We start from the raw sequence: 22228 nt of genomic DNA on the forward strand, positions 1-22228 counted from the left end.
CACCATGAAAGAATTAATTATTGCATGGGGAAAGATTCACACCAGGGATTTCATTTGGAAAAGGAAGGTATTCAATGGAACGGTAGACCGACATGGTTTCTTCATCATCTATAGAAGCAATATAAAATACCAGTATCCAACATATCTCCGCAATGAAAAATACATCCAATCATAAACGCAAATAGATTCTATGGTAATTATTGCATGCATCTATTAGACAATAAAGTAATTCAAGCATTACCGCCTTTGAAATCGATAGAGAGGTCCAGATCCGCATCAAGAATCCGGAACGTTCAGGTTCTGAAAGAGCTCCGGAAGATGGGCGTTGGTCAGCTTGGTCCTCCTGGTGATTTCACGTTTCTTCTTCGGTTTGGGCTTGGAGGTGACACCATGAACTTGCGCCATCGCCCGCCTCTTTGCGGTGTTGGTGGCGGGTTTCATGCCGTTCTTCTGAAGCTCCTTTTCGATGTCGACCATGTCCCTTGGCAACTCGATTCCACGGAAGAGTTGCTTTAAATCATCATCCACCTTGATCATCACCTTAGGGTCATTTGGGTAGACAATGTCCTCCTGAGAGTCCATGTTGGACAATAGCCAGACCTGGCCAGCCGCCTTCAAAGCCTGCAAGTGAACAAGCAATATGGCTTTATTCACAGGAAGAAAAATGTCATGAAATTGATTTGTCGCCATCCATATCTGATAAACAAAGCAACACTACAATGAGCGTCACTATTTCCATGACATGTAAAATTCGTGTATCATACAAAAGTTACTCCGAACCAAAAAGCACTTGCCACCCTTTGATCAAAGAACAAAACCATATTCATCGTCTTGATCTCTATAGGTTTTAGATAAGAAAGTTCCGAAGAAAACCAGTATCTGAGACCGAATTACTCAATTTCAGAAAGTTAAACCTAACAATAGTAAAACATAATAAAAAAATATCAGGCAACAAACTACAAGAACGTGTGCCATAACACTAAAAACAACTTATCAAGGTTAATGGTTGAGGCAAAACCAAAATATGTGCAGGTCAAATAACTAAAATTTAGTACCGTACCTGCAAGTCTTCCAAAACAGATGGATATGAATCTTTGACCTCCACAACTTGTAGCCCCTCTGGGTACTTTCTTACCAGTGAAAGCAGTTGATCTTTTCCCTTTATATCATACTTGGACTGCCCAAGAACCAAAACACATTACTTCACGAACCTCCATAAAAAAAGTGTAGTGCTCAGAAGCTTGTAAACATAAAAGCACAAGGAAGCACTGGCTCAATCCTGGTGCATATCATTGTTTTCCAAGATTCTAGATAACAACCTATATTACGTTCACATATACAGGTGAGGTAACAAAATGGAAAATGCATGTCTGGTACAATGAAAAGTCAATACCTAAATCATTCAATTTCAAAGTATCATTATAAATCACAGATAAGTATCAGACACCAGAGCATCCTGACATGGGCATATCTTCTTACCATATTCCCATAAAGAAAAGCATATTTCACCTAAAACACATGTTTAATCAAAACATCTATTGGGTTGACTGTAGGTCTACTATATTAAACTCCAGCTTATTATGTTGTTCGTTAAGCCATATAGATATCCATAATCGAGTTAAAAATATTTAACATCACATAAATATCTGAATATGTAATGATGGCTACGTAGACCTCATAGCTTCACTGTAAAACCAAAATAAAAATGCAAAACATTGTTAAAATTAGGAATCTTGAAACAAATTGTTTGATCAGTAATTTATCTGAGATGGTGCCCTCATCAACTTGAAGAATCTTTAAACAAACTGTAGACTATTGGACATAAGTCCAGAAGAATGCATGCAGAGTATCAAAAGTACATGAAGCACATTCTAAAGAGATGCAGAAGGTTTCAAAATGTGAGATCCTTTTACAGAAAAGATTTATACCTTGTAGGAGAAGCGCTTCCCATCGTACTTCACTTTAGTGTTTTTCTTCAAACTATCAAACAGGGCCTTATTAGAATTTACATCAACGTAGCATGCTTCATTTATGTCTTCAGGTGTGAATGCTTGTCTTGTCTGCAAAAGGTGGAATGAGGCATAGATTAGCACAGACCAAGAGTGTAAAATGTTCCATAATGCAATGTTCCATAGCAAAGTATTCTTTACGAACCCAACCTCGTGATAGTTAAAAGGCAAAAGAACAGCCTTACCAACCTGCTCATAAAATAATTTAGGGGTTTCTTGGTTCTGATTTGTTTACAAAAGCAGCAAGTTATAAAATATGAACTTTCCAGGCAATCATCTTGTTTATTTTTTTTATTTCCTATGTGTTTGCACATAATGAACTGCACATATTGTTTTTGTTTAAGCCATTTGTTGCATAAATATATTCCACAACTAATTATGATTGGATCAGCAGCTAACTCCTTTCTGTAATGGAGGCCTTATGAGTGTCAGCAGTTGATCATATGATCGACCTAATATGTCAACTTTTCTTCACAACAAGGTTTGTAACATGAGAATTCTTCAATGATGACCAAACCTGATAATTTTCTATTAGAGTGCCTTGAAAAACTAACAAAACATAAAAGTCATATAAAATTAGATGTTTGGACACTACTAGAAAAAAAGTAGGAACAATCATAAATTTCAAGAGGCAACACTTGTAAATTACCACCTTCATAGAAATAAAATATCATACCTCAAAAAGTAGGTCAATAACACGTTTAAGCTGTGCACCGACAGGAGACTTTCTAATTGCATTAATGTGTTGCAGCCTTTCTGTATCATTTGAGAACTTCACTGATGCTATAACTTTTGGAGGAGCTGATGAAGGTGTTGCTTTGTATGGCTGAGCAGCCTTCGAAGGTGCAGCTCGAGCTGCTATACTGCTGAGAGTTGACTGGCATTTCTCCTGTTGTTGCTTAAATCTATTGAGGCTTTCCTGAAGTGACATCTGAGAAATGACCAAAAATCACGAATGAAACACTAACTGAACTATGTGATTATTGCATAAAAGAACTTCTAATTCAAAGCATCCAAACAAATTTGCCATGACAAGTTTTGAATATGTGGGTTTAAATCATATTTGATTGATTCGCAAGTCTTCCAAGAATAAATACATTTAAATCTTAGAAGTCAATCATCAGTAGAGCCTTAGGGATTTTGAGTTGTGATCCATAGCCAAACCCACCACCAATGGGAGAAGGCTTCAAGATGATCAGAAGAAGACGTATCATTATTGTAGTGTTTTATGCTAAGGTGTCTATAAAATTAGATAATAAGTCCACCAGACCCATCAGGATTACTCAGAGGTTGCAGCTTAAAAAGTGTGATGCTGTTAATTTCACTGCATGTGGATGAGAGAACATATACAGCAAAAGGATGGCTTAGAACTAACAAGGAACACAAATCTCGACCTTTTAGTAATAGTGTTTTGAAAGTAATTTGTGTAAAGGGTCGTCATCTAACTATTGTTAAACATGCGACTTAATGAAGACAAGACAGATCATCATCAATAGTTGAGATTCAGGAAGGATACCCAGATATCCAAACTTCAAGGTTGAAGTTATTTAATATGCAATCAACACTTACATAAAAGTGGATAGGTGAAGTTTAGCATTTCTTTGTACTAGTTCATGAATATTGCAGTTTGTATCACAACTTGTTTGTCTGGCTACATAAATTGAGTCAACATGCAGAAAGCAACAATGATCAAGATAAATGGAAATTTAAGACTGAACATCTTGACACGAGTAATACTGACATGTTATTCTTTAAATTAAAATGAACCATAGAGAAATGAAACAAGTGAATCTCTATAATGTGACAGAAGGTAGAGAACTAAAAGTTAATTCCAAGAAAAACTCTATAAGACACACATGCAAAACAGTGAAAGACAACTTTGAGAATCTACAGAGAGATGAAACTAGAAATTATTGTTAATGATGATCATCTGAAAAAAAAATTGCTTGTTGGTTGATCAACACGAACAAGATATAGTCAGTGTCTTTGATATGGCAGAGATATTGTGATCCAGAATAAATATCTCAACCAAGATAAGAATCTGTTTCTAGAAATTATGGTTTACACCAGCCAAGATGATAGGATATGAAAACAAATTCCTATTGCACTAGTCTGTTTCTAGTAATAAAACAAAATTTTACAAAAACAACAACACGAGAAGCTTTAACGCCGCAAAATCCTAAAAAAAATGCCTACAATTGGTGGTTCAGAGACCAAGTTCCCTAAACCCCACGATGAACAGTCCCAAGCCACATAATCTGTGGAAAAAATCAGATATAAACTTTAGGATTTAATATAAGAAGAAACATTAGAATCCAAAGGTTGTAACATTCTGTAACACGCTAACATATGGAGATGCAATCGAAATGGAGTTCAACATGTTGTATCTCACTGCAATGATCAAGGGATATGGAGATGCAACAGAGACCAAGTACAGCATGTGGAACTTGAGAAGCATACCCTTCTTGACTCACCACGCAACAGTATAATCCCCTACAACATGTGATCACCACCGCCTGGGACGATAAAACCGATACATATAACAAAATTATAGGCTTGTTCAGGAACGATTATTGTTCCCGATAACCTAGAGATCAAAAGAAGAAGAAAGATAGATCGACTTAATTCACAAAACAGGAGTCGTAAACCTACAGACCCATCAAAGGTCAGAATCCACGATCAAGGAAGAGGAAAGTTGGCCAAAAGAGGGGAAAAGCTTACGGGTCGTGAACGATTTGAACCTGATGAATCAGGGACGCAAGTGGTCTCCAGGAAGGGGAGAAGGAGCAATTGAAATCCAATTGGGGGAAGAGGGGAACAAAATAGGAGTGTTTATCGGTAAGAGGACACGTGGTTTTCTCCAATCTCAAAGCATGGAACGGATATTCGCCGCCACTACTCTCTTCGTCCTGATCAATTTAGGGAGGGCCGTTCAGCGTCAGGGAGGGCGTGGCTACGGGCCGAGGATCGGCACTGGAGAAAGCGAGAGGGAGGGTGGGGACAAAGCAGGCGTCGGTGGTGGAAGAAACCCTATGCCCTTGCAGAATCTGCCGTGGCTGTAGCAAAGATCAGTTGGGTCTTACGGCGTAGGGAGAGAGATCTCTGCGAGGTAAAGGCGGAGATCGTCCTCCGCGTCGGCACGCTCCCGGATCCCGCAGCCGATGGCCACCGCGATGCACCGCCCGGGCTGTTCTCGTTATCCACGGCGAAGCAGCGGAAAGCAGAAGGGGCCGGCCTCGATGTGGGGGGTCTCGGTTGCTGAAATATGACGAATGCGATTATCAAATAACGGGATAATTACATAAAACCCGTATTAAAAAAAATTACATCATCGTTATAAATATAAAAAATAAAATAAATAATTTTATTTATTATGATATCGTTAGTTATATTACGAAAAACATAACACATGACATCACTGCACGTTGGATCAGTATGAAAATGATTTAGATTTTTTATCAATCACGGAAAAAACTGAATAAAAAGATAATTTTTAATATTTATTTTATTTTTTTATCGATAAAGCCTATTTCAATATTCCTTCTATTTCATGAATTATTTTAAATTTTTGACTATAAGAAAGTTGAGCATTTCATCTAATTTTTTTTTACTATTAGGCTTTTCTTGAATGATATCCTCCTAATTAATTTTTATTTAGGGATTTTTTCTTTTATTGTTTTGATAAAAATGCTTCTTTGTCTCAACCTCTCCCTCTCGATCATCATCACCACCCTTTCCTATCGATTTCTTCCTCTTCTTTCTTTTTGCCCATCATAGGGAACGACAAGCGGGAAGCTCCTCCCTCTCAATCCATCACGAGGAGAAAGGGAGCATAGAGGAAAGAGATACCGAGGAGAGACAAATGAAGAGAGAAGAAGTGAGGGTGACATAAAGATATTTTGATCAAAAGTGACAAAAAAAAAAATCCTTAGATAATAATCAATTAAGGGAACATTATTAGATAAAGTCCCAATGGTAATTATCTTTTATGTAAAATGCACAAGAAAGTTCACATTCAACTTTATATTGGATTTTGCAATAAATACAACCTATTTTGTTTTGAAAAAGAGAAAGTTATTATTGTTGAAGACGCCTATGACGTGCTTCTTTGTATTTTTACCATTTTGTGTCAATGACTATATACAATCATTTCCTTCTCTATTAAAATAAAAACGAGAGGAATTGTAATCATCGAAAAAAGCAAGGAAGACACCAAATAAAAACCTGTGTTTATTAAGTTGTTCGGATTTTACCAGAGCAAAGTAACTGATTCAAAAGGGTAACAAAATATTATATTTGCACTAAGGAATCCTAAGAACCTTTCTGGGAATCTTCAGAGCAAGCACTAGAGTACCACATTTACAAAATTCCACTTGCTTTGATTAGAAACAATGTGATGAATTCGATCTGGCAAAAAATGAAGATTAGAAACAAGATTTTCTATATTGTTGGTTTTCCATGAAATCAGGAATAACTGGGTGATTGTCAATCATGCATGCAACTCTTGCCTAACAAGAACTGAAGATTACTATTCGAAATTACCAAGCAACATTCCTATTGAAGTACATTAATTCCAAACAGCACTATTCCAAATAACCAGACAAAGAATTCCCAATCAGGATTTTCTATTCGAAATTATGTACATCATAACTAGACCACTTGGAGCACTCAGTCGTAACAGATTATTGCACAGACAAAAAAAAACCATTGTGCTTTGATCACCAGAAAACTTAAGTATGAATTCTGCATTCAGTCTATGGAGTGGATATTACTGCTATCACTAGCTACTTCCCAGGAGATGAATCATAACAAGAACTAGTTTTCAAAGGGTCCTGAATCACAAAACAAACTAGATTTGAAAGGTTCAACTGAGTTTAATGTCTTAATCAGGAGAAGACAACTGTCCTTGGCAGGACTGCTGTTTTCTTGTTTTCTATCCTTTGAATATGATCACTTCTGCAATTAAAGACATAACAATGTACACTAGATTTGTTTATTCAAAATTCAAAAATAAGAAAAAAGACCATGGATTACCTTACACTATTTGCATATGGCAAAGGCATGGCAATTTCATATTTACTTTTGATGTAAAACTAGTTCAGAAAGATTAATTTCTCTGAGCTGAAATTTTACTCTAGATACGGACCTCTACCTTAGAGAAACATAGAGCTATCATCAGTGAATCCTATAGCTAATAGTTTCTCACCGTGTACATTTGTTAACACAATAAAAGGGTCACGCTATCATTATAATTATATTAGAAAATAAGAAAACCATGCTTATTAACTAATAGTTCGATCCAACCTGACTTTACCAACTTGTTTTAATAAGTGATGCTTCGTCCCCACTTGGCATTTGCTCCAACACTCAAATTTTGTACATACAATGCTTCTTGTGTACACAAAATTTACAAAGATATCCTTAATATGCTGTCTATGTCACATTGACACTCTGTGGCAAAAATGCCGGATTGATGCACTACCCTTGGCTAATACAGCACCAATCAACTGCATATATGGTGCCTCTATGAGCTCCTACTTCTATACATGCCACATTATTCATTTGTTACTGTCGCTTCTTTGAGGCTAAAACATATAATCATTTATTGGCCAGAGTTGCTTTGCTCAATAAAACTGTTATCATCAACTTCTATTTAAAAATTACAATCTCTATGATCATATATTGCCAAGGCAATCTTGCCCCTCTCTACATAAGACTTAACCTAAAACAGATTAAAAAAGACTGAATATTAGTTTCTTGTTTAGAAATGAACACTTGTAGTTAAAGGTGCCATACATGTTCCATCATTACGTTCTTTCAGATGATCAATAGCTGAACAGATATAGCAAAATATTATGTCTCAACAATAACTGAACAGATATCTAAAAACAATAACTGAATATTTTGAACAACAGAAGCAGACATAAACTAATCTGTTCACATTAGGCAAGATTGTATACCTCAATTACAAGGTTGTCAAGGAGATAATTAATTTAGATGGTTCAAAAAAGGAACTCAAATACTCAACAAAACAGTTTGCTGTGATTCTTTCCGTCTTCCTGGGTGGTGTCAACTGGAATTTAGTGATCCATTACCTTTCAGGTGGAACTTATTTCTTGGTTTGTTGGATATTTATATTCCAATATTTAAAATGCTCTCTCTATTCTTAATAGTACTCTTTCAAATTTCAGATTATAGAAACTTGATAAGCATGCTCCCTTGAAGATAGCCAGCTCCAACAGCTGTTTCTCAAGGTATTTCTCTCCACTTACTCTGAACTAGGTCACTGTTTCATTGTAAAGCTGATTGTGCTGTCATGAAAACACAACAGGGGAGCTACTTAAACTTCCAGTTAATAAGAAGCTCTTCCATAAAATTTCTATTGAACAAAACAATCTATGTCCGTCGGTTAGGGAGAAATCTATGTAATTTATATAATCGAGCATCAAGTAACCTGCATTTGAGCTTCGATGTTTTCCAATAATACAATAATCTCTTCGATTTGTGAATGCAAACTATCCCCTGCAAGAAATTCATGAACTTCCCCATTCACCTCAATAGAACTACAACCTGGTGTTTTCCTCAACCCCACAGCATTCATCTCCTTCCTCAGTTTCATAAAGCTTCCCCAATCACTAACTTCTGCATATATTTTTGAGAGCATCAATCGGGGCCATGGATCACATGGGTCCAGCTCAATCAATTCCATTGCTGCAACTTTACCTAGCTCCACATTTTTGTGAACCTTGCAAGCACTTAGCATAGTCCCCCACAAAACTGCATTGGGTCTCATAGGCATCCTCAATATCATATTGTATGCTTCTTTTAATCTGCCTACACGACCTAAAAGATCGATCATACAACCATAGTGCTCAATCTTAGGTTCTAGGCCATACATTTCCTCCATAAAAGAAAAGAATCTATATCCTTGATCTACTAGTCCTCCATGAGCACATGCGCTTAGAACACCAACCAAAGTCACATCATCTGGTTGAATTCCTACTTCTAGCATCTGGAAAAACAAATGGAGGGCATGGTCAGCTTGCCCATGCATAGCAAGCCCACATATTATCGAAGTCCATGAATACAAGCTTCTAACTCGGGCACCTTCAAAGACTTGAAGAGCCTTTTCGATGCTCCCGCACTTGGCATACATATCAATTAGGCAGTGATCCAAAGATCCATCAGAGTTCAAACCACTTCTTCCTAAATGGGCATGGAGCCACATACCAGTGTCCAGGGCACCCATGCTAGCACAGGCGGACAGAACAATGTACAGGGTGAGCTTGTTAGGCTTCTCGCTAGAAAGTTCCATCTCATGGAACAATGCAAACGCCTCTCTGCACCTACCCACTTGAGAACACCCTGACATCAACGTGTTCCATGAAACCACATCCCTCTCGGGCATCTCGGCAAATATTCCACGTGACATTTCAATCGCTCCATGCTTCAAACACTGATGTATGATGGTATTCCAAGTGACGAGAGTTTTAACAGGCATTTCATCAAACAGATGCCGACAGATATCTAACTTACCGTGGTTGCCATAAGCCTTAATCAACTGAGTGCTGACAAACGGATCGATCACAATCCCACTACCGATAATATATCCGTGAATCATCTTTACCATAGACAAGCTGCCCAATTGGCAGCATGCGGATATCGCGGTCGCCAGAGCAATAGGATCTGGGGACAGGCCGGACAAGACCGTAGCTCGGAATAGCTGCAACGCTTCGGCAGGCTGGTGGACAGTGACGTAGGCCCGGACCATGGCCGTCCGAGCGACGAGGCCTGCATCAGGTATTTCATCGAACAGCTGACGCGCGATGTCGACGAAGCCGATGGCAGAGCAGACGGATATAAGAGCGCTGGAGATGAATTCATTGGAGAGGAGTCCGACCTTGCGGACGTGCGAGTGGAGCTGTTGTGCCGCGCGGAGGGCCGAAGGTGCGGCGAAGGTGGTGTCGGTGGCGATGGATTTGATGAGCCGCACGAGCGAGCGGGTGGTGTGCCGCAGGGGCGCGTCGATCATGCGGCTGAGGTCGTATCCAGAGAAGCGGTCGCATTTGACGGCCTTGATGTCTTTGAGTGGGTGATAAGGCAACTTTGGTAGTAACTCCTGACGGCTGCGATTAGTCCTCATCAACTGATGACGAGGACCGTGAAGTCACTGGTGAAGCAACGAAATCGCACCGGTGTTGTGGTGTAACATTGGCACAGAACTTAAAGCTGTTAATCAGCTATCTTTACGGATCTTCAAGTGGTTTCGACGCAGATCGTCAACCCAGTTCGTAGACACGACGTGAGCCACACCCGAGTCACAGGTAACGCGAACCATCGCCACCACCACCACATGTTTTGCTCGTCCTGCAACAACCGCTGCTTTTTTCTGTTTCTTTTTCGCAACGGATATATCAACGAAACAAGAGAGCGGAGCTCGAAAGCCACACCATGTCGATCGCAGGCGCGGCAGCGGCAGCGACTTGCTCGCTACCTCGCCTCCGTCGAGCCCGCGAGGTGGTCATCACACCGTCCCCGCGCGCCTCATCGCGGCTCCTTTCATCTGACTGGCGGCGGTCGCCCGCGGGACGAGTCCTCGTCCCCGGTCCGCCGCTCCCCACCCCGCGACTCCGCCGCGCTAGGCTCCTACTCGTGGCGAGCGCCGTGGACTCCACCCAGCCCTCCTCCTCTTCCGCCAAAACTGTCGTCCCGGACAACGAGTTCTCAGTCGCCAAGGTTTCCTCCTTTATGCGCTTCTTTCTCACCAAAGAGATTATTGTTTTGCTTGTGTCCACGATACACCGTAGAGGCGGGGGTAGGTTGGGGTGAGGCATATATGATAACTAAAGGGATCTAGGGCCTTCTTTTAATAGCTTTAGAGTTGGGCTTCATAGACCACTACTGGACTGTTCATACAATGTGACGATTTGCTTGATTATGTCCAGATTCATCTTGGATTAGTTCCTTTCTTGATTAAATCTAGTTAAATGTTAAGAATCTGAAGATGAACTGCATAATTATTTTTGATGAACTTCATATCAAGTATAACATAACCTAGATTAATTATTTTGGCTACAATAGTCTGAAAAGAAGTTTGTTTTAGCATATACGTATACGTATACTGAAAGTACAGTTTATTTTTTCTATGCATTCTGTATATACTGAGACATAGTGTGTGAAAATTGCAAATTCTCTGTGGATGTATATGAGAAAATATATTTGATAGAAATTAATAGATTCGGATCGGGTGAAAAGTTGGGTTATAGGGCTGAATTTAGCTCCACTCAAGCTTAGTTACACTGAAGACTATCATCTGTCAAGCTCAGTTAAAAGTTAGGGGGTGCTTGAGCTCAATTCATTGTATATTAATTCATATATATTTAGTCCAGAAAGTTTTACGGCTTAGTAGTTGTACAACGTTGATGTTTGACATAACTTTCTTATCATGTTACAGGTTTCATTTGGTGTTATTGGTTTAGCAGTGGGTGGCAGTCTTCTCTCGTAAGTTCATGCACTGTACATACATAGATGACCAAACCAGCATTTTGATGTCCATAACCGAGTGGTTTTTTTGTTCCTAGATATGGATTTTGTGCATATTTCAGTATTCTGCCTGGGTCTGAGTGGTCTGCTCTAATGCTCACATATGGATTTCCTCTTGCAATTATTGGTATGGCTTTGAAGGCAAGTAACTTCTTTGGGAAAGCTTGGTATCTTTGTGAATGCAAAAGATAATGATTATTATTAGTGATATAAATGATTTCCTCTATATGTTGATATTATATTAGTTTGACACTTTGACTCAGTCATTTATACAAATTTGCAGGCAATACTCTCAGTCTCAGCACTAATTGCTGAGTTCATTCTGCAATCTTGGTCATAATAATTGTCTCATACAAAAAGAAGTAAAAGTGAATAAAAGGAACCATATCTAGTTCACTTTAAATTAAAGTACTGTCATTTGGTGCAACCAACCAACACGCATAATAAATGTTTAGGAGTCATATTTCTTTGTGTTATAGAGAGCTTGGAGTTAGAAAATTCCCTTTTAGCTGAAAATTCCAAGTTTTAGGTGCTAAGACCAAATTCTGGTGCTTTCAGGGTTAAATATGAGTCCAATACTGGTTTCAATAATCTGTCAAACTAGTATGGTATTTAAATACCTGGTGGTATATAAACCTATAATATTTGGTATCACTAAAGATAAAAATTAAAAAAATGGAAGCATACTGAGCATTACTGTGTTGCCTGGTCCACTACGAGTACTTGGTCCAACCTCCATAAGTACCTGGCCTATGTTTTAAACCATAGTCCTAACCATGCTTTAGCTGGGAGCTTTAATCTCATTAAATGTCATGAGAGTTAAATTCCTCCTTGATGAACTTACAGGTTTCTTGTCTCGTTCTGAACATTATGACTGAATTTTAAGTGGATAACATTCCTAAAGTCAATATTTGCTTAGCTCATACTAATTTTTTGTGCATTAGATCATGCTAAATTTGTAGATGTTGCATCTGAGCCCTTTCTCCATGGTTACCAAGCAATATACATAAAATTCTAGAAGTCCAATGAGTAACTCATTCTGCAGAATTTACAACAGAAGAATATATTTGTTCATTTCATGACTATTTAGGCACGTCATAGATTCTTTGAAAAGAAAATTTTACCTTTTAAAATTTTCTATTAATTGATGTGGCATACATGCAGTATGCAGAGCTCAAACCGGTGCCATGCATAACTTACTCTGATGCAGAGGTTCTGAGGGAAAGATGTGCTACTCCTATTCTTAAGCAGGTGAAGTTTTAAAGCTGTTGTAGGTTTTTTGGCTCAAGTTGATTCAAACTAAGGATATTATGAACATTAAAACTAATTTTTTTTCTGTTTTTTCCATTGTTCTTAGAAGGAAATGCATCATGTTCCATGATAACATTAAAGGGGATTGATCTATAGGATCCTAACTCAAGTGTAAAAAAGCATATGGATTATTTAGAAGTAAATATATTCTGGAAGGTCAGAACATGAATATGTCTTTTATCTTAAAGAGCATAAGAAAAGAAAATTATTTATGGATACAAGAAAAAGGAAAAGAGAAATTAGGCAGAAAAAAGAGATTGGATAGGCACAAGGACTTCATGCATCTTTCCTTATTAAATTGTTGATCCCTCTCAATCATCATGTTACTGTAGGATCAGGTTTGATATGGAGCACACAAGGACTATATCTTAATTTTTAAGCACAGTTCTTAAGCCTTTTTTCATAGGAATCAAGTTTTTGGACACCTGAGATTTGATATTCAATCTTGATGGGTTATGATTTTGTGGTTTAATACAATTGTGATCAAATGTCTGATTGCTTAAGAAGATTTCTTTTGTCTTGATGCATCTTGAGAAGTATCTTTATATATAGTGAGAAGCTTGCTATGTAGAGCCTCATTTGACTAGCACCTACTTAGCTCTTTAGGTAAGGAGTGATGTTACACGATATCGTTATGGTGATGAGCAACACTTGGACGAGGCATTGAAACGGATTTTCCAATATGGCCAGGTAGTCCCTCTGACTAATCAACAATCTGATGCATTTTATTAGTTTGGGTTCCATTCTTTTTATTCCTTAGACAAGATATATGCTTCTTTTTGGTTCAATGTATGGAGCTTTTGCAATATTTTGAAGGAAAGTATACTTTTATAAGTGAATTTACTATAAAATAGTGAAAGTTGTGGAAAAAAAAAATGCCTATGTTCCTAAATGTATCAGGGTAACTTGGATTTTCTGACAATTACTACTCTAGTTCAGAACTCCATTAACAGTTTTTCTGTGCATTTATAAGCAAATATGTCTGCTCAAGTGTAAAGATTTCATGTGTTGTTTTTGTCCTTTTATCAATCGAAAATGGAAAGTTACCCTTCCTAACTGCTGTATGTCATTTTGCCAACTTAGTATCTCTCACTTCACCCCAAATTTCAGTGCTTCTATATTGTAATTAGTCGGTGGCACCTTCCTCTGCATCATAGTTTATCTGTAGATGGTGATTGTTTCTTGACCTTTGTTTAAGATGTAGGAATCAACATTATTTGCTTCTAAAGTAATGATACAAACTACAAAGTAATGATACACATTCTCATATTTTATCTACTTCTAAAATTTGTCTTGCCAATAAACAGTTATCATCATCATATTTTGCCATCATCATTATCCAATTTATGCAGTCTTCTAGCCATATTGAGTCAAATATAGGTTGTTATGCTTATTATGACGATCAATGACTTTTTATTAGTGATATTCATTGTGGATTCCTACTTTTCCAATTTGCTAATTGTTAGCTGACATTTTTTGTTCATTGATTTATATAGGGTGGTGGGATCCCACGGCGTAGTGCACCAACCTTACAGATTATACGTGAAGAAGTATGTTGTTACCACATCTAAGCAAAGTTCCATTGTCCATTATGAGAATGTGCTTCTTAATTTTATGGAATCTAATGACATGTTGCAACTACATAATCTTATTGTTATTGCAACTATGAGAATGCGTTAGTGTGCTCAATCGGGAGATTTAGTTTGATTTTGTTGTGACCTAGGAAAAAATATGAGCATGGAAGTTTATACTAGTATTCAGACATTATAAATTTTCAATGTCCTTATACAAGCTGTTTTACTTTTTTAGAGAAAGTTAGGAAAAAAAAGCCCATCATATTATTTATTGAGAAATTGAAATCAAGCAGGTCTAGACTGTCCATAGTATAAGAGAGGAAAAAGATAAAATGGAGGCAACTCAAAATTGGAAACGTGGAAGGGCAAATTAGAAGAGGAGTTGCCAAACTAGAAGATTTCAAGTTCCAGTTAGCTGAAGTAGTTGTTGCCAAGCAAACGGAGTGCACTTGTAAGAATAAAATTGGCGGAAGCCCCTTTAGATTCTGCAGTTGCAATACTTTTAAATGCTCAACCAGAGAGTGTTGAACCCAGTTCGACCATAGGGCTGTGTCACCAATATTCTCAGATCTTCAATACTTGTAATCTTACAAGTGCAATGTGAATCCAGTGGATAGGATATGTTTTATTGTTTGATTATCCAGATATCTTTGGCAGAAGAACAAGGACAAATAATTCATGGTTGCAAGCCCAGACCTGCAAAGATTCAGTTGAAATTTGAGCTGAAGGTCGGATGAATTGTATAGGAATTTGAAGTTTGTGTATGTAAAGAAACATAGTCCATGGCCTCCCACGGATATTTTTATGATATAGATTTCTTTAGAACCCCCTAAACTTGTGTACTTCCTATTGAGAATTTGTAATGTGAATACTAAACTGAAGACATGTATCGTTGTGATTCGTTGGGCAACTTGCTTCGTGTACATCACACTTATGATACAGTTAGTAAAACTCATGGGGATAGCCCAATATTTCCTGTTCATATTTTGGAAACCAGATCTGAATTTGTGGTCAAATTTAAACAGCCACACTAGACTGTTGTATTAGATTCAAATTGTCCTATATATATTTTTACTCAAGTGGATCAGGATATAGATGGGTCATAAATTCCTAACAAAGTTAGATGATTTAGATTTTCACATTTATATAAGACCTTTGTTCTGGCTCCTTAACCATGTAATTTTGGGATTATTGTACTGGTTCATTAGATTTGATATTTCCTATATTGAATAAGCATTGAGAATAGGTTTTCTAGTTTGTGGGCACTTTTATTCATTGTTGATGGATGTAATCCTGCAATGGCTTAATTATGTTCTCCTTTTAGGTCACTGAAGATGGAAAGTACTGCTTGGTTCTTGTGTTTGAAGCAAAAGCTTTGAAGTTGTCTGATTTTGAACAGAGACAGGTACATCACCTTTTTTCATTTCAATTATTATTTATTAAAGGTGACCTAGAATCAAACGCGGAGATTCTACCACTGTCTTTAGCTAAAGCTGCGTCCTATACATGCTATTGACCTGGAAATTGTAGCCTCTGTTTCACCAGATATGTTGATCACCATGCAGTTGTTAGAGAATACTGCATACTGACTTAACATTCACAATCCTTCAGGCAAAATTCACGTCGTTCTTTGGACCAGGAATCATTGCAGAAATTGGTGATTTTCTTCTGCCTTTTAGTTTACGCATTGAAATTATAAGCTTTAAGTTATTATTCAAGTGTTTTTGACTAAACATTGTTGGATTGCAGGGAAAGGAGAAGCTGATCTTTATGAAGTTCGCCTTATTTCGCAGACAACTTAAGAACCAAATTCACAAATATAGTGTTTCCTTAAATCTTTTACAGGATAATGCCAATGTAAATTTCTCATCCTAATCCAATTACACGCAACAGATTCAGTGCTGAAAATTTCAGTTGAGCAGAGAAACCATCTCTTCCTTTGTTTTCTCTTTTTCATTTTTGCTTCTATTTACCATATCATCATCTTGAAGAACAAATGTATGTTGACCACGGCAGTAAACACCACTACTCACTGCCATGATTCTCAAAGTTCAGATAACATGTATACTTGTATATGAATTGTTGCATTGCTCTAATCATCTGCTGCTGTATATGGTGATTTGTTGTTAGCAGGCATTGATCGGGTCAGCAAACTAATAAATTATTGATAGGATATAAATTTATTTGTTACACTTCAGTGGCTTTCGAAATCCTTTTCCGAAGTAGCTTTGCTACCTCATGGGCCATCATTTTGGGCTACATCTATGTGCTTATTGTGTCTGAGATCTCTAAGGATATTTGCAAGGAATGTGCTGCACACACACACACACACACACACACACACATATATATATATATATATATATATATGAGTGTGTTCCATACGATGCACAAAATTAGCACACAAAATTCGCATTGATGTGTAGTTGGGAGAGCGTTTAATTTACAGGAGTTCTTAAGTTAACTAAAGTTGTCTGGATGAAGATGTTATCATGAATCTTATAGTCTTAGGATTTGGATACTAAGATTATTTAATTTCATTTTTTTTTCTTATCCGGAATGCAATAATTCTCTGTTCTTAAAATACGAGAAATTTCTACCGACACACCACTCAATGCTAGCCAGATCTCGGTCTTTTTCATCTGAAGTCAACGCTGGAGAAATCTTATGGCAGATACGACATCCAAAATATGTCGAGTGTACCACGCTACAATTGGACGTTCCAAAACAAGCTGCATTCGAGTTGCTAGAATATGTGACATTTTGACCACTCCTTTGTTGTTGCCAGTGGAAGAAGACGACGACCAAACTCGCAGACCTGCGTGCTCTCTCATGTATTAGTTTATTCGAAAACAAAGACTAGCGGCCATGGGGATGTGGCGTTGACACTTCGTGGTCAGTTGACTTTGAATGCTAGAGAAGCTTAGATATTTAAAATCATTATTGACAGTTTTCCCAAAGATATTTTTCTCTCTCCTCAGATGGCTAATGCTAATTATATTATAGTTTTAAGAATATTTTTATATCATCTTAAGTAATTTTCTCTTAATTAATCATTTATCAAAATTATATTATTTCTTCTAACTTCATAGTTCATACATCCATTTCAATATTATCATGTCAATAATATAAATTTATTGTACATGTTATTTCTTAACTTCCTAACATTTACATTCATATATATATGATTTGGTCTAAAAATATACTGTATACATTCAATAATAAACTGATGTAAGGCAAAATAGAAAATGAATTATTCGAATTGCCAGTTGAATATTTTCTACGGAAAATAGAAAATGTGAATATGTTTCAGAAAAATTATCCATTTATTTATTTCCATATTATGACTCTTATATTCATTCATAATTATACAAATCAATAAAAAAAGAAAACCCAAACATGCTATTAAAGAGCATCACACACCATGATGATCAACAAATGCACGATTTACGAGGATGATCGAGTCCTTAATCTTCTATTAAGAAAGAAGGGTGACTTATTTTTACTTCTGCTTCACGTAAAAGACGGGTCAAATGGAAGATTGGGCAACGTCGAAGTCATAAATATGTGTGACGTGCATAAAACTTGGTCACCAAGATTCATTAAAATTATTATGCAATGAAATATAATAAATACATCAACATGAACGAGATGCATTGGCTCTACATGTTGTTGACTGTATGACTCTAGTAGCCCATATCATCCTTCATATAATACTTTTGTTTCTATAGCTGATGTCAGGCCCGTAAGTTCCAACTTGTGTTCAGATATGTCGGCACTCATCAACATCAAGCTGTGATGTCTGTCCCACCTATCATGCACACACTTCTTTTTTCTACGCTGAAACCATTGGATATGACCATCGAGAAGAAGATTTATGGATTCCAGTAATAGTTCGGTCCATAAAAGTATATATAAATTCTTGGAGCTGGAAATTGCTGCAGATTGGGGCCCTCAGAATAATGGAAGTGATGGAGGAGAGATGGGGACGGAGCAGAAGAGCATGCACTGGTCTCCTTGGCTTTTAGGTGGCCACAAGCTCTTGTAATTAACTCCTGCTTCAGGGACTGTCTCATCTACCTACCTCATCTCAACACTGGCCTGTAGAGTGTCGACTTGCATGCATGGAAAGATCCATAAGTAGTAATGTGTGTTAGAGAGAAAATATTGCAGAATATGTTTCTCATGTCATTTTCTTTTCCTGAAAACTAAGAAGATGTGGCTATGATGGTTATGTTTCTGTGACTTACTGATCCATTGATTCTATAGAGACTTCTTCATCTGTTCTTTTCTGTCTAATGATAACCTCCTAATCTGCAAATAGCACAACATGATTCCCATCTGCATAAGAATCATCCTTTGGAATGCTGAAACAAACTGAAACTGGAGAAACCATGCAGGTTTGGTAACACCAAAACCATGTGCAGGCTTCACTTATGGTGAAGGTTGTCAGCTTATCAGCAGAGATGGAGTTGTGGACATATCTTAAAGAGAGCTAAGAAGACAACTCCACTGGAGTCTACAGATAATGCATGCCTATGGTGCTTCTGAATCGGTACCTTCAACCTGCAAATGTAATCCCAGAAACAAATAATAATGATGAACAAAGACCACCCACTACGCCTGTCGGGATCAGAAAATGACATGCGAACTATAGATGTAATATGTTTCTATGTTTCATGTGGATATAACAATATACATATTGCTAACATACATAAATACATTTATAGTTAAAGGAGCACTTCAATCGGATCAGAGTATAAATATACTATTTCGACGGGAAAGTTTCGTTAGGTGAACTTTTCTTTGGCTAATATTTGTCTACATTGATAATTTTCTTGTGCAGGTACCATCCTTTTGACCAGATGCACTCTTTCAGCATCATTGTGCTCGTTTCACTTGGCCAAAGTCACGTAGGGCTTTACTGTACGTGCACGAGGAATATGGAATCGGTGCCTTGTTCGTACGAAGCAGATGTGAAGGACGTGTACACCGAAGAGTTCAAAAGATTCCAAAAGAAAGAAGAAAAAGCTTCGCACTCCTTTGAGATTGTGGCACGATAATGTTATTGACAACTCATCGGGATAAGCTTCATCGACATGGATGATTGCTTTACAATGAGGCTTCGAACAGAATCACAGGAATGAGACAGGAAACGGAGCAGTTCTGATGGGAACGAAGCCACCAAAAGATGTGGACTTTTGTCATGGAACAGTATGAACCTGTGTGGATGCATGAAATTGTGGGAAGGGTAAGGAATCAAACAGGAACGAAAACCATCACAAAAATGATATGATTATTCTTAGTCAGGTAGTTGGCAGGAAGACATAGTAATGGCTTAGTCATTGACAAGTACGGTGGCAGTCAAAGGAGGATGAGAAAGATTCACGAAAGCCAAAAAAATTAGAGACCCAAACATTGTGTTGTCATGGAAAATATTTGTTACATGACTTCGTTTCTTCTCCTTCAGCTTGAAATAAAAAGAAGATCCATGTGTTTGATATCTGACTTGGTCTACATCATCATTTAGGGTCAGGACATCCTCAACTTGTCATCCGCTTGGTGGGACACCACTTGGCACCCAGCACCCAGCTGAACTCTGTGCTGGATTGGGATGCCCAAGTCTATCTTCTCCCATGCCAGCCCCTGGTTATGTTTTCTATGGGATGCAGGAGGCAATGGTGCCATGCACTTTCCATGTGAGGGGAGTGGGGAAGAGGTGAGGAGATCTTTCCCCACCCCCCCAAGTTTATTTGAGATATGTTGCATGTATCACAAAACACTCATACTCCAAATCACTTACAGAATCTTCCAACATGGATAAAGAAATACTTGTTTTACCATTTGTCCTGCAAAGCCTGTGGAAATCGTGTTTTTATTGTGCCTGTTACATATCTGAGAAAGCAATGCATCTGCGAGTACTGCTCTCACAGGAGTGTCTGATGAGTTATATTCTCTGCAACAGTGTTTGTTTATTGAGGGAAGAGCACTGGTTTCTGCTTGGGTTACATGTCAAAATCTGTGATCACATACCTGTAGTGAGATGGGAGGTAGAGGCAGCAGAGAAGGCCAGGCCATGCCAAGCTCTGCAGCAGGAAAGCAGCATGGTCCATCCTCATCTGAACCATATGCTCATCAACTTGCTTCCTTCTTAGGTCCCACGCCCATACCCAACTCCCACCACGACACTCCACCTTCTCATATCGAGGAATCAGGTCAAGTAACCAGAGAGCACAGCTCACTTCCCCAGAACATGAACCTTCTTCCCACCTTCACATGAGTTGACCCACACCAACACCACCCATGCCAATGAGATCTCCCATATCCTACCGTATGAAAAACTAGTGCCCAACTTGCTATATAACAACACAAAACAATCACCTCCTACAGCAGTAGCACTCGGACTAGTCCTTACATATACTCCTTCCGAGACTTGTCTTCACAGCCATCATCCACAGTCTTAAGCGAGTCTCGTTAGACGCTGTGAGTTATGGGGACAAGCTCCGTAGAGGAAGCATGTGGCGAGATGAGGAAGACGGGTCCGGTCCCGTCGCCCGATTTGAAGAGTTTGCAGCGCGTCGGCAGCGGTGCAAGCGACGTCATCGACCCGGAGGTCGGCGTCGAGGCCGAGTCCCGGAAGCTGCCGTCGTCTCACTACAAAGGCGTCGTCCCCCAGCCCAACGGCCGGTGGGGCGCGCAGATCTACGAGAAGCACCAGCGCGTCTGGCTCGGCACCTTCAACGAGGAAGCGGAGGCCGCGTGCGCCTACGACGTCGCCGTGCAGCGGTTCCGCGGCCGCGACGCCATCACCAACTTCAAGCCGCTGAACGACGCCGACAACGGCGACGCGGCCGAGCTCTCCTTTCTCGACTCTCATTCCAAGGCCGAGATCGTCGACATGCTTCGAAAGCACACCTACCGCGACGAGCTACAGAAAAGCAGACTATCCTTCTGTCTCGATAGCAAGAAGACTGCTCCTCGCAGTGCACCTGTGACCGGCTTGCTTGTCGGAGCTCAGAGGCAGCACCTCTTCGACAAGGCGGTCACGCCGAGCGACGTCGGCAAGCTCAACCGGCTAGTGATACCGAAGCAGCACGCCGAGAAGCACTTCCCTCTGCAGAAGACGGGCGCCGGCGGCGGCGGCGGCAAGGGAGTGATGCTCAACTTCGAGGATGCCTACGGGAAGGTGTGGCGGTTCCGGTACTCATACTGGAACAGTAGCCAGAGCTACGTGCTAACGAAAGGCTGGAGCCGGTTCGTGAAGGAGAAAGGCCTCGAGGCCGGCGACGTCATCACCTTCCACAGATCGACCGACCCCGAGAAGCAGCTGTTCATCGATTCCACGGCGCGAGCTGGCCGAGGCAGCGCGGTAGCTCCGACTCAGAGGCCTCCTGTTCAAGTTGTTAGGCTCTTCGGCTTCAATATTTTCAGAAATCAGGCAGCGCCCGTCGGCGGCGATGGAGTGGACGGGAATGCTGCCTCCTGCGAAACCGGTAAGCGGAACAGAGATCATATGAAGTCGATATCATCACAAAGGATGATCAAGAGGCACTGCACCGAAGCTTTGTAGCTTTGCCAGTTTGGTTAGGTAGTCATCACTTCAAGTGTTTGTGTATATTAAGAGGGGTGGAAAAGCCTAGTGAAGAGAATGATAGCATCAGAAATTTTATTTCCTTTTTCTTGTATTGTTCTGTTCTCTTGATTCAATCAGTTCATATGGACTGTTTGTGAAACTTGCTTTCGGTACAAGAATAGATATAGTGCATCAATCTGATATGGATGATTCCTGGA

At 39.0% G+C, this 22228-nt stretch overlaps 4 protein-coding genes across 8 annotated transcripts; 2 read left to right on the forward strand and 2 right to left on the reverse strand.

Moving 5' to 3' along the window:
* Positions 1-70: 70 nt before the first annotated feature.
* On the reverse strand, positions 71-5276 carry LOC135643295 (transcription initiation factor IIE subunit beta-like). Of its 5 annotated transcripts, none has more exons than XM_065160103.1 (6): positions 4731-5276; positions 4484-4596; positions 2686-2940; positions 1929-2060; positions 1061-1177; positions 71-621 (listed from the first exon to the last, which is right to left on the reverse strand). In XM_065160103.1, exons 3-6 carry the CDS (start codon positions 2938-2940, stop codon positions 277-279), a joined length of 849 nt encoding a protein of 282 aa, XP_065016175.1. In that variant the 5' UTR covers positions 4484-4596; positions 4731-5276; the 3' UTR covers positions 71-276. The 5 variants fall into 5 exon arrangements, with proteins under 5 accessions (XP_065016175.1, XP_065016164.1, XP_065016158.1 ...); XM_065160092.1 differs by having other exon boundaries at positions 4470-4596; XM_065160086.1 differs by lacking the exon at positions 4484-4596 and having other exon boundaries at positions 5093-5276.
* Positions 5277-7806: 2530 nt separating this feature from the next.
* On the reverse strand, positions 7807-10324 carry LOC135643323 (pentatricopeptide repeat-containing protein At2g22410, mitochondrial-like). The gene has a single exon (XM_065160135.1). The coding sequence runs from the start codon at positions 10150-10152 to the stop codon at positions 8455-8457; it is 1698 nt and encodes a 565-aa protein (XP_065016207.1). The 5' UTR covers positions 10153-10324; the 3' UTR covers positions 7807-8454.
* Positions 10325-10408: 84 nt separating this feature from the next.
* Positions 10409-16533, forward strand: LOC103980786 (uncharacterized). The gene is made up of 9 exons (XM_009397287.3): positions 10409-10745; positions 11464-11510; positions 11591-11693; positions 12717-12803; positions 13470-13553; positions 14360-14413; positions 15762-15842; positions 16049-16094; positions 16187-16533. Exons 1-9 carry the CDS (start codon positions 10461-10463, stop codon positions 16237-16239), a joined length of 840 nt encoding a protein of 279 aa, XP_009395562.2. The 5' UTR covers positions 10409-10460; the 3' UTR covers positions 16240-16533.
* Positions 16534-20804: 4271 nt separating this feature from the next.
* LOC135643331 (AP2/ERF and B3 domain-containing transcription repressor RAV2-like) lies at positions 20805-22228 on the forward strand. Its single transcript, XM_065160147.1, has one exon. The coding sequence runs from the start codon at positions 20928-20930 to the stop codon at positions 22005-22007; it is 1080 nt and encodes a 359-aa protein (XP_065016219.1). The 5' UTR covers positions 20805-20927; the 3' UTR covers positions 22008-22228.

This window comes from Musa acuminata, chromosome BXJ1-4 (assembly GCF_036884655.1).
Source record: "Musa acuminata AAA Group cultivar baxijiao chromosome BXJ1-4, Cavendish_Baxijiao_AAA, whole genome shotgun sequence".
NCBI classification, from domain to species: domain Eukaryota; kingdom Viridiplantae; phylum Streptophyta; class Magnoliopsida; order Zingiberales; family Musaceae; genus Musa; species Musa acuminata.

What these genes read in the sequence shown, in the direction of transcription:
- LOC135643295 (XM_065160086.1), bottom strand. Translation starts at nt 2,940, where the DNA reads ATGTCACTTCAGGAAAGCCTCAATAGATTTAAGCAACAACAGGAGAAA. An exon ending in GGAAGCGCTTCTCCTACAAG is followed by an intron (nt 1,178 to 1,928) that starts GTATAAATCTTT and finishes GTTCTTGGGCAG; the next exon opens with TCCAAGTATGATATAAAGGG. An exon ending in CTGTTTTGGAAGACTTGCAG is followed by an intron (nt 622 to 1,060) that starts GTACGGTACTAA and finishes GTTCACTTGCAG; the next exon opens with GCTTTGAAGGCGGCTGGCCA.
- LOC135643323 (XM_065160135.1), bottom strand. Translation starts at nt 10,152, where the DNA reads ATGAGGACTAATCGCAGCCGTCAGGAGTTACTACCAAAGTTGCCTTAT.
- LOC103980786 (XM_009397287.3), top strand. Translation starts at nt 10,461, where the DNA reads ATGTCGATCGCAGGCGCGGCAGCGGCAGCGACTTGCTCGCTACCTCGC. An exon ending in GTGGGTGGCAGTCTTCTCTC is followed by an intron (nt 11,511 to 11,590) that starts GTAAGTTCATGC and finishes TTTTGTTCCTAG; the next exon opens with ATATGGATTTTGTGCATATT. An exon ending in TACAGATTATACGTGAAGAA is followed by an intron (nt 14,414 to 15,761) that starts GTATGTTGTTAC and finishes TTCTCCTTTTAG; the next exon opens with GTCACTGAAGATGGAAAGTA.
- LOC135643331 (XM_065160147.1), top strand. Translation starts at nt 20,928, where the DNA reads ATGGGGACAAGCTCCGTAGAGGAAGCATGTGGCGAGATGAGGAAGACG.